At 40.8% G+C, this 12,316-nt stretch overlaps 1 protein-coding gene across 2 annotated transcripts in view; it reads right to left on the bottom strand.

Annotated features, from left to right (window-relative positions):
• Syt1 (synaptotagmin 1) overlaps positions 1-12,316 on the bottom strand; it is a 521,493-nt gene that overhangs the window by 86,162 nt on the left and 423,015 nt on the right. For both annotated transcript variants that reach the window (XM_036169618.1, XM_036169617.1), the window contains exon 9: positions 10,388-10,505. In XM_036169618.1, the coding sequence (XP_036025511.1) occupies positions 10,388-10,505 (118 nt within the window). The remainder of the gene's footprint in view (positions 1-10,387; positions 10,506-12,316) is intronic.

Below are 12,316 nucleotides of genomic sequence, written 5' to 3' on the forward strand. Positions count from 1 at the left end.
GCGCTAGAAGGATTCATTCTTGTATTTTTATAAGATCAAAACTCTGTATGCTTTTGTCATTGAGGTATTGGAGGCTTTGCTAACAGGAATCATAAACCTTATAAAAGGAAAAGAAGATGGCAGCAACTTTTGCTAAATGTTTAAAACTAGAAGTATTTGGGAATACTTCTGTTACTTCCGTTAGTTGTTAGAAATTCCACCCCCACCCCCCATTCCTTTTCTGTGACCTGAATGAGAGAGGTGGGACAGAAGAGTTTAGTGAGGGAGGAATGTGCAGTCACCAATCTTCTAGGTTAGACAGTGAGGTACAGAGCTGTGGAGCTTCTAAGGGTACTCATGCAAAGGTATGGTGGGAGGGGGTTCTGACGAGATAACACAAAAGGTTTAGCAATATCCCCGTTTAATCCTGTAGCAGAAACATCTCATCTACTGAATTCTGTCTTATATTTCTGTCTGTCCAAGATCCTCAACTAGGTTTTGCCACCCAACTGAAAGGTAGCAAAGGAAAGTTGACTAAGAATTTCTGAGTGGGAAAGGTCCCTTTGAGATCTCCCTGAATGGCCGTTCTTTTCATCTGTTTTCTTTCAAACATCAAGGTCACTTCGTAATTCTACTAGTGTGTTATGGGCAGGTGGGTATCACTCTAGCTCTACCTTTCATGATTTTAAGACTTTAATCATGTCTGTGCTCTGGTTTCCTTTTCCATACTACAAAGCCCCAAACTTCTTAGCCTGTCTTCACAGACAGCCCCTTGATCCCTCTGTCTAGGCTGCCCTTCTCTGGTGGCTAGTCACTTAACACCACCATCTGTTTTGAGGTGGGTGACAATGTGTGTACTCCACATATGGACAAATACAGGGCATTTCTCTTTAATCTTTATAGAATCTTCTGGAAGAACTCCAACCCTACACTGACTCTATAATTCCATAATTTGGATTATAGTTTTCCCTCCTAGTGAATTATTTCTAAGATTGGCCACAATGAATGTGTTCCTGTGAGAAAAATAGTTGAGATACACAATTTGGGTTTATTTTGGCTCTGGTTTTGGAAGCTCCATGCCACAGTTTGGGGTGAGGCAGAATGTCACAGCAGAAAACACTTGGGGGACCAAAGATGCCCATCTCATGGCAGCTGATAAGCAAGGAGAAGGGTCTTGGATCCCAATAGTCTACTTATACTACTGCTAGGCCCTATGATTTAAAGGTCCCATTTTGCCTCTCCTCAGTAGCATTGCAGGCCATTGAGGGAGACTTCAATGTGTGGGCCTCTTGGGGAACAGAGATATACAATCTATAGCAAACTATTCTATGTTTTGGGCTTGCTCGAGTAATGATTTTTTTCGTTGATTCATTGAGTTTCATAAGTCAGTGCTTGGGAACACATGATTTCATAGTGGGGGAGGGGTTCAAGGTGACTAGTAAAAGAATCAGGGTCACATCTACGTTTCCATCTGTGGATTCCTTTTGCAGCATTTCCCTGCTCATCTTCCCTTTCATGTTAAGCAGTTTATTGCAAATTCACTTCCTTGTCAATTATTTTTGGTTCACTTAAAATATTTTAATATGTAACTTTGAACCACAGAATCCTGTAGCAATTTACGGGGAGAGGAAGCATTTGTATTCACATTATACTGTCTCCTTTCCTGATATATCACACACGCCTGCCTAGAATCAACCACTGATAAAACTGAATGGATAAACGTTTTCATTAGACTTTTTTTCCTACCTAAAAGACACTCACATTTTTTATAATTAGACTCTTTTCTATCATGTTCAATACCATCTCTTCTACTGTGCCTCTGATATGGCTGGAGTGTCACTATTTTAAACTGTACATACTTTTGTGTGAAAAGACTCACACATTGAAGTAGCACGACAACTTATATCTAAGGAACAGGGTAATCTATTAGTATCCGATATCTAGTCTTATAGAGTCACTAATTCCATTGTTGCTGTGTAAGTCACCAAGTGACATGAAGCGACCAACTAATAAGTAATTTACATTAGTGACTTCCATGATGAAATTTCTAGCTGGGATTAAAGGATATTTGAAATCCAGTTAAAGTTTAGATGTCGTTCAATCTAGAACACTGTTAGTCACCTGCTCTTCAGGTTGACTCTGGTGGGACATAAAAGTCATGTTTTACTCATTGAGTATGAGGATGGACTTATTTGTGTTGATGTCCAAATAGAACTGTGACCTTGGGCAAGTTGTTTACTGAGCTGTGGTTAGCTTCCATCAATAACACAACATTGAAAACAGTCTGCATCTCATAGGTTTGGAACAGGGATTAAATCTGTTAACATACCTAGAGCATTAAAACAGAATCTACCTCCACTGAGTTGGGCGAGTGTCTGTGCTCACATGCCTGAGGAGGACTGGTATGATGCCTGGCACAGAATGTGATGTGATATGTAGTGAGTCACTGGGACATAGCTGATGGCTACAGAGCTTACAGAGAGTGTCGTCTTTCCTGTTCTGAAGGAGTAGTTCTCAGCCTGCCATTTGATTTCAAGCTGTCCCAGGGTCTGTCCGTATCTCCTCCTACTTCCTTAAAACTGTTCTGTCCTCCAGGTGTCACATTTTCCTTCTTCTTGTTGTTCTAGCAACTGTACCTGCTTCTCAACTTGCATTGGGCTGGACTATTACTCTCTAGAATTCCTTTTAATAATTGAGTTTCTAGAATCATGTCATTTCAAGAATTGTCATTTCCTCTTCAGAACAGTCTGTTCGCTTCTCAGGGCTTCCTATTATTTTTTACCAATATTATAATTAAGCATTCTGAAATGTTGCAGAATTAATTTTGTACTGTAACATTCAAGCCTAAAATTATGATGAAGCCTCTGACATCACTGCCAATTTATTATGCATACTCCTGTCCCATTAGCTCAATAAGAAGCCAGTACATTTGCATATTATTGCCTGACCCTGATATCATGGCCAATTAATTTGCATATCCCTATCTAATTGGCTCAAATAAGTTTCTGCCTGTTTATTTATTGGCCTAGCTCCCAGACTAGTGGCTTTTAGTTCAAGTCAATTGAATTTGGAGCGGTTTCTTCGTTATGCTTTCATTACCAATAGACGGACAGACAGGAAGGAGGTCAAGGGTATTAAGAAATGACTGCAGGACCTGTAAAGGAAACATCTGCCTTTGTCTCCTTTTTCAGTGAAAGAGATTTGGGGGTAGGATGGTGGTGGGGTGATAAGAATTTAACGTGTGGTCAAGGACACTTTTCTGGAAGAGGATATTTGATTTATCAATGAAATATAACTTTTTATTTGAGAACATACTTGTATATAAGACAAAGGATGGATTTCTTTTTCCCTATATTATTGACAAAAAAATTCTACCTTAGGATTTGGCTGACACAGGTCTCAGCTAAAATCATGATATACCATCTAAGCTTTTTTTTTTTTTTTTTTGGTTTTTCAAGACAGGGTTTCTCTGTGTAGCTTTGCGCCTTTCCTGGAACTCGCTTTGTAGACCAGGCTGGCCTCAAACTCACAGAGATCCGCCTGGCTCTGCCTCCCAAGTGCTGGGATTACAGGTGTGCGCCACCACCGCCCGGCCCATCTAAGCTTTTAAAGTGTTTTTTTTTTTTTTTTTTTTTTTTTTTTTTTTTAGTTTAAGATGAGTAAGACACACGGGAGTGGGCTTGTTTAAAATTTCAGGTTCTCTCCAGGGCATTGGGGAGCTGACTCCACCCCCTCACCTGAGGTGGGTGGCCCCAGTGGCTTGGACTGACCATCTCAGCTACTACTCTGGCCCACAGCCAGGCCTGGGTTTGGCCCACCCTAACATCTACTCCATCTAGGACCTGCTGGAGCTTGTGAAGGGAGTTGTGGTCCTAGTGGTCTTGTGGAACGATACCCGCAGGGTCTCCATGACTCAGTGTAGGCTGGAACCAGAGGCCCCCAATGCCACCAGGATGAATGAAGAGGGGCAAAAGATGGAGGAGCTAAGAGAATTTTTTTAAATTTTGTTTTGGTTTGTTCTTGTTTCTTTGCTTGTTTGCTTTGTTTTGATTAAAAAAAAAAATTCTTTTGTGTGTGGGGGCACTGCAGGGATAAGGGGGGGTATGGTGGAACTGGGAGGTGAGTAGAATTGGGGTGCATGAAATGAAGCTCCCAAAGAATCAATAAAGATGTTAAAAGAATTCAGGTCCTCACTAGAACTGGGTTTGAGGTGGTTCTTGAAATGCTAAATTTTAACATGTTTCCTGATGATTCTGAGCGAGTCAGTCAAAATGTCATCACTTGATACATTCTGCCTGAAGGGGACGATTTCTCTCTGCTGATTATGGTTTTTATATTGAATCTAATGGGTACCTGGGAGTACGTGAGCTGTTCTTTCTGAACTGAGTGCTTATAGGTGGCTCTATTTTCCTAAATGATACTTGTAGGATGGCAGGAAAGCAGACTGAGAAAAAACAAATTTGTAAACAATTAAAATGTAGTGTCTTATAATAAAGAATGTGTGTTTGCGTATGTTTGTGTGTATCTGTGCATGTGTGTAACTCACGGGGCACACATTAACTTTCTATCAGCACCAGTCCCAATTTTTTACTCCATCACCTCCTTTCCACAGTTGCTGCTCTTTATCTGAAATAGACATCTCCTGTAGTCAGGTCTTTTGTTCTTATTTGTTTGCTAATTAAGTTCGTTAATTTCTGGAGGCAGGCTCTCATTATGGGAGGCCATGCTAGTGTAAACACTCAGAGCTTTCTGCCTCAGCATCATGAGTTTGGAATCACCATGTCCCAGTCACCATTGGCTTGGAATGAGGACGGCCAGAAGAAGCCTGGGGATGAGGACATGGCAGGGGTGAAGCAGAAAAATGATGAGGACACTTTAAACCAGTGATTCTCAGGCTTCCTCATGCTGCGACCCCTTATTACAGTTAGTTCTTCATGTTGTGCTGACCCCAACCATAAAATTATTTCACTGATACTTCATAATGGTCATTTTGCTACTGTTATGAATCATAATGTAAATATCTGATATTTAGCCGGGCGGTGGTGGTACACGCCTTTAATCCCAGCACTCGGGAGGCAGAGGCAGGCGGATCTCTGTGAGTTCGAGGGCAGCCTGGGCTACCAGGGCAGTCACCAAAACTACAAGGAGAAACCCTGTCTCAAAAAAAAAAAACAAAACAAAAACCTAAATAAATAAATAAATAAACAAACAAATAAATAAATAATACAATAAAAAAATCTGATATTTAACCCCAGGGAAAGGGTTGTTTGACCCCAAATCTGTCTTGACTCATAGTTTGAGAACCAGTGCTTTAACCATACCTTGCTCAGCCATTGTTGCTCCTCAGCCCTCTTGGCGTCCACTCCATCCCTCTCCTAGCCTCCTCTCTTGCTCCTTAATGTCCACGAGTCGCATGGGAGCAGATGCTCAGGGTACCTGCCCTTTACCTGGGTCTCCCCAACTGCCTTTCCTCCATGCTTGATATGCTTTGCTTTTGTTTATTAATTTATTTTTTCAAATGTGAGGTGAATTTAAGCCTCATCAGGGAGCAGGACCGTACCCTTTCTGTCCTTTTTAAAAAATACGGGAAGGGTTTTCTAGCCATGAAATGTCAGAAGGAAGTCTCTAAGGATGGTATGCCCTCTGCAGGGAACCAGGACTCCAAGAGATTTATGGAGCAACAATCTGTTTAACGTGGAGCCAGGCGATGAGGATAATTTGGCAGAAGTCTCAGATGAGAAGGGAGAATCAACTTGTGATTCCAAAAAGACAAAGGGAGAGCTAACTGTGTGGGAATATTCCCAGGGGTTTCTACTTCCCAACATCCCCCAGTTTGCAGGAATGCTTTAATTTCCAACAACCTTTTCAGGCTCCATTTCTATCTCGCCTTACGTATTCTGAGGACTTTGATGTTTCAGTTCCAGATAGTGGAGACAACTTGGAACCATGTACTCCATCTTGAAGATGGAAATGTAGGAAAAGATGAATGGTATGTTAAAAATATTCCACAGTAGGATTCAGGAGCTCCCAGCTTGTCTACTGCCTTGTCTCTCTCAGAACTTTTTATTTTATTTTTTTATAATATTTATGAACAAAAACATAGAAAAAGAAGATTCATTTTTTTTTTTAAATTTATTTTTGAGAGAGGGTTTCTCTCTATAGTCTTGGCTATCCTGGAGCTTGCTTTGTAGACCAGGGTGGACTTGAACTCAGAGTTCTTCCTGCCTCTGCCTCCTAAATGTTGAGATTAAAGGCATGTGCCACCATGCCTGGCTGCATGGAGTTTATTTTTATTATTTTAAATTAAGTATCTGTGTATGTGCCTGTGTTCACACATAGGGAGATGAATATGTTGACAGGTTAACCAATCCCAAGTGGTCAGCTCTAAACACATACATGTAATCCCAAATGGACTCAACAGGTTGTATTTATATCTACATATGTATGTGCATATATATATATATATATATATATATATGTTACATATATAGGTGTGATAGTAATAATTAAAGAAGACAAGGTTGGGAATTTGCATGGTGAAATGGGAAGAGTTAGGGGTGGGGGTGGAGTACATGATATGATATAAATGCAGTTCTTATGTAAAAAGTTCTCAAAAATAAATGTAAACAAATGAGTCTGCTGCAAAATTATGAACAGTGAAACCCCACTTGTCATTGTGAGGATGAAGGATGGGCACTTTGATCCTTGACTATGTGACTGTGTGATGTAGGCAAACTCTTTATGCTGTCCACTTGAATGAACACAGTAAGAAAGACGCTGCTTGATCTGGCCAGAGACCAGTAAGAAAAACATTTTCAAAATGCCCATTTCCCATTTTCTCCCATGTTTTATTGATCGGTTCCTTACTTTTGTCAGAATTCACTCTGAGCCTGTATAAAATCTGGCCTCCTGATTATCCTGAACTGATCTGGCATGTCTAGCAAATAGCTAAGTCTTTCGCCCGATCAAATTAAGCAGTTGGTTAAATGACCCATTGCTTTCACCTTTTGCAGCCTTGATGTGGTTACTAATGGAAATATCCACTGGGATATTTGGTGAGCACTTAACTTTGGCTCTCAGTTATTTCCCATAATAACTTATTTCTTGTGAATGGGGTCTTCTCAGCACTTTCCCTTTATAAACAATGCGACCGAGGCTTAGAAGAAAGAAATAACATGTCCGTGTCAATATGTGTGGTTCTGTGATGAAGTGCTTATACATAGTTGGAGCTCTAGGACCTCAAAACAACGTCCATTGTTATTAGTGACAGAGTGTGGGTTCAGCTCTGGTAGAAGAGCCAGCTGTGGTTCCAGTTAACAAAGCCCTTTCTGGCAAATGGAGTTTGGCATTTGAATCACTTGGAGAGATCTTATATAATTGTGGTCTCTTTGTGCATAGGTCAACTGGCTCTGACACAACCCCATCAAGTACTTAACGTTTCCTTAATGGTAAGTAGGTTAAGCAAATTTGAAATGCGAGACTTGTTTTTCAGGCCACGGCTCCTTTGTAAATAATTCATTATTCATGGAGCCAGCTACGCTCCCCGCCACCCATCAGTGAGAACATTGTGGGAGACATAAACACTGAACAGTCTAGTGAGAAAAGGAGTGTGGTGTTGGAGGGCTGTAAGCAAACCCCTAGTAGCAATTTCAAAAGACGAAGATTGGTTCTGTTGCCATGGATCAGAAAAAAAAGCATTCCTACCATGCTAAACCTCCCTCCCACATGAACCCAAGACTCACCCGCTCACCAATAATCTGACCTTATTGATGCTTGGGTTCTCACTTCCTCATTTAACAACAACAACAACAACAACAACAACAACAACCACAACCACAAAACCTTCCAGACATGGCTTATCCGACTTCTTTGCCTCACTTCTATCTAATGTTGATGATATCTCAGGGCACTGCATGCTTTATTAATTTACTGGCTTGCTTTTATTTATTTATTTATTTATTTATTTATTTATTTATTTATTTATTTATTTGGTCTCTGTCTCTACATTCAAATGAAAACTGCAGGCAAGTCGGGTCTTTGGACTGTTCTAGCCACGCTTACCAACCCAGTGCTCCGCATGCAGCCTGACTCAAAGTCGAGTCACAGAATGCATCTGTTGAGTAACCGGAAGGAATGAGAGTTCAGAGGGGGCATGGAGACTGAAGAGGATTTAGCTAGACATTGTTGGAAGAAAGGAAATTCCAGACGAAGGAGCTTGTCTAGGAAAGGAAGCAGCATGCCCCATAGCTTGTTGCTACGAGATGAGCATGTGGGTCCATTGGCTAAAATGAGATGCAGGATGGTGCAGCCTGAAAGTGTCTACATTAGGTGATTAGAGTAATTATGATTTAATTCTACAGGCAGCAGGAAACCCTTAAAATTAGGGTTTGGTAATGATGATAATCATTCCAGGTAATTCAAATATGGGGGTGGATGTAGGTTCTGTGGGTTCTGAAAATGTTCTGCTTTTCTTTAGGAAAAAAGACTACAAACGGATGGATGCTGAATTAGATCTGACCTCTGGTTGTGCCTCTTTTATGTCACAATGCTAAGTTAGCGTGACAGGACCTGGGAGTTGTCCTTGGTGCTTTTCTTTGCTTCGGCTGCTAGCTGTGAGCTTGTGTATATGCCCGTGACTGTGACCACTCAGATCTACCCTGCCAGACCAGTTTCCCTTAGGAAGATCCTGAAGATGCGAAGGGATGGTTGGCAAGAGGTCAGAACAGAAAGAGACAGCAGTCTTGAAGGTTGGCTAAAGTAGCCAGTGTGGTGCTGGGAAGTCATTTCTAAGTCCCAGAAAGAAGTCAGAAGGAGGCAGCTTTACCAGCTTTGTGGCAAAGCTATCGTGGAGCTGGACAGTGGCTAATACAGGATTAATTAGGGGGAGAGGCTAAGACAGCATTTAACAGAGGTGGCGAGAAGTCACATGGACATTTGGAGTAGGGCAGATAGGAGAGCTGCAGACACACTCCTAGTGGGACATGGCTACTTAGGCAAAGAGAAAGGTCAAAGGCATCTTTAGCAGACTTTTTTTTCCATTGGTTTTTCAAGACAAGGTTTCTGTGTGTAGTTTTGGTGCCTGTCCTGGATCTCTCTCTATAGACCGGGCTGGCCTCGAACTCACAGAGATCTACCTGGCTCTGCCTCCCCAAAGGCATCATAAGTCTCCTCAGGACACAAATTTGTGATCCAGGAGTAAACTATAGTTATAAAATGTTTAATACTTTTCTGTGCATATGTTTTACAAATAAGCACACCAAATAATCCACGTTTTTAGGGGGAAATAAGCTACTGCTTTAAATTTCCCAGTAATACTATTAACAAAAGCAAGACATTAAGTAGCAAGACATGAGAGAATACAGCTTCCTCAAGTTCCCTTATTCATAGAGAGAAATAAATGTAGATAGCAAGAGAGAATTTGGCTGTTAAGTCCCCGGGTCAATAAGTAGAACTCGGTTTCAACAATTTTTAGCTGTTTGGTTTCATAGTATAAACTCACTGTGCTTCATTGGTGTGATGTTTAGAATATTTTTTTTTATTTTTTTAAGTTTAAACAAACAAAAAACAAACAAACAAGAAAAACCAAGCTCAAAATCCCTGAAAAAGGAGTCATGTGTGCCACTCCACAGCTAGAAACAATGACAGCTGTCATGTATTTGTGATGACCTTGTGTTGTGTCAGGAAAATCCCTCACACCTTAATGATTTACTGGAACATTCAAATTATAATTGATTTAACCACACGGAGGAGGAAAAAAGTGACACACAGCCCTGGAAGCCACAGTCCTTGAGCTGACTTTGCCTTGTGGAAGAGTTCCCGTCACTCACTCTTGTGTCCTGCTTGGGTTACAGGGAACTTTCAACTCGGAAGTCCCCCCCCCCCCCCAGTCTTCAGCTTCAGAATGAAATGAATGACATGAACGAACTGTTGTTCCTGGGTTTCTTCTCAGGCAAAGACATCTGGATAGATTTGAAATGCTGTCTTCGTATAAAGGCATTATAAAAATTATGTCAGGTTGGCAAACACCTAATAGAGTAAGTTTCAGGTAAAATACAAATTTTAATACCAAGGGTGAATTAAAAAAAAAAAAAATCCTCAAAACTGTAATTTGTCACAGGCATTGCTTTTCAACTAAGAAGCCAAAAATTTTAGCTTTCAATGACATAGAAATGACAACTGATACTTTGGCTATGAAGAAAGAAAATAGATTTCATCTTCTCTGCCAATTCCAATAAACCGAGAGTGGCTTCCTGGGGCCCTGCGTTGGCTGAATTCAGAGGCTGCTTCCAGCTCCATAGGAGAGAGAACTGTGATCAATTAAAGATGGGGAGCCGCAGCATGTGTGCTATGCATTCAGTATCCACGGTGAAACAGCCTTTACAACAATCAATTGTCACTGTGGACTCACCAGATAGGCCACCCACATCCATCTTCTTCAAGTTCTTCGCTTCCAGAATGACAACAGTGAGTTTGCCGGCAGTAGGGACGTAGCGGAGGGAGAAGCAGATGTCCCCCAGTTTCTCTTGCTATGAAAAGCAACAAAGAGGCATTAGTGAGTTTTCCGAGTGAAATGGAAATGCTTGTTCTTAGACATTGTCATTTCCCTATGAGGACGGTTACGACAATTAGAGTCTCAAGACTTCTAAGTCCATGGGCATTTTTATAGTGGTGGTTACATGTGATACCAGTCTTTTCTTTTTCAAGATTACCTATTTCAGCTTTTGAAAGAAAAAAAAAGGCCATTTATACTTTAACATCCAACAGAATATGTCTATAATTCAATGGGTCTGGAAACGAGACCAAGATGAGAGATGAGCTTCTTTGAGACTGTACTGAATAGCACTGGGAAACTCTTAGAAAAATCCCCTTGCTTTATTAAAGAGCTTTGTATGGTTTACTCATTTTTTTTTATTAGAATCAACCCATCTCAGTTTTTGTCTTTTCCTCTTTCAAATAAGATTTTATCTAAAAGCCCTATGTTTAAGGTTTTGTGAAGAAAGCTGTCTTTGTTCAGCTCAATTCCATTTATTGCTGAAAAAAATGCTGAAATTCTTGTAACACAAATGCACTCAAGGATGTGTTTTTGTGCACTTAACTTTATTCGTTTCAAATGAAGCCTTTCTTTGTCTTTAAATTTGTAAAAATCTAACAGCAGGCTGGAAAACTAAGACATCATGCAACAATGCACATCCTCATAGATTCTCATTTCAGTGCTAGGTGATGTCCAAAGAACATCCACCAATTCTGTAATCAGGTGATTCCAAAGAACTTATGCAGAGTAGAAAATGATGATGGTACAAAAAATGGTCCTTTCCTAGAAAGGCTTTATATTTATTCTCTTCTCTTAAGTGGAATATTGGGAGCTTTTAGGATTACTTATTTTTTTCTACTTATAGTTAACAACCATACTGGTCAATGTGAATATAATTTGTATTTGTGTGAGTATGTGTGGGCATGTGTGTGGTGCAAGCACACACTAGGGATGAGAGGAAGGAGAGACTGAAAAGAATTTAAGATATTGTTTGTTGTACCCATCTCCTGAGACAAGAGGCTGCCTACTGCTGTCCAACCCAGGGAATTAGCTGTATGGTACATCAGAGCTCATTCCTTAGTGTTCCTCTCCCCAAGTCTAAATTTTGACTCTAAAGAGGGAAGTAGTTGTGTTGGGCTTCAGAGGGTAGACTTGTAACATAGGGAGGGTATATATAAACTGATAGCCTAAGTCTTTCCATGTTGGCCTCTTAGTGGGACTCTATTTGGCCTTATCTGTAACTAGACATAGGTGCTAAATGAGCCAGTCTCCAGTGTGGAAATAACCACCCTTGATGTACTGTAACAACATAAGGGATGTAATTTCTTTTCTGCGGGGGTTCTCATTGTAGCCATCTTTCAAAGAAGAAAGAGTATGTTTTATCTGCAGATGAGTACGGCGGGAGGGAGAGAGGAAGGAACGCACCAGCCCTTCTCTCCATGCTGAAGCAATGCTCTCCTGAAAATGACAAGCACACGTGCTTGTGGAGCATTTCTCTCCATAGGGTCCCTTTAGTGTCCCGTGCCTCTAGGTTGATGAGAACTCATCAGATGACTGTACAGATGGTTTAATTCTCCCACTTGTCTGGGCCTTTCCCAACGGCAAGGTCCTTGCATGGATACCACTTTACCTCACCTTTGCAAACACATAAATACAAGAACATTTTGGAAATCTCCCTGCTTTGGATCACAGAGGGCATAACTCCCTGTGGCTAGCGGAGTTACTTGTATCAGAGTCACTTCATATGCTTAACCACCCTGACAGTTAACTGACATACTGGGGGAGTTAGTAGGATATATTATTTTT

Source organism: Onychomys torridus, chromosome 20 (genome assembly GCF_903995425.1).
Source record: "Onychomys torridus chromosome 20, mOncTor1.1, whole genome shotgun sequence".
In the NCBI taxonomy this organism is placed as follows: Eukaryota; Metazoa; Chordata; class Mammalia; order Rodentia; family Cricetidae; genus Onychomys; species Onychomys torridus.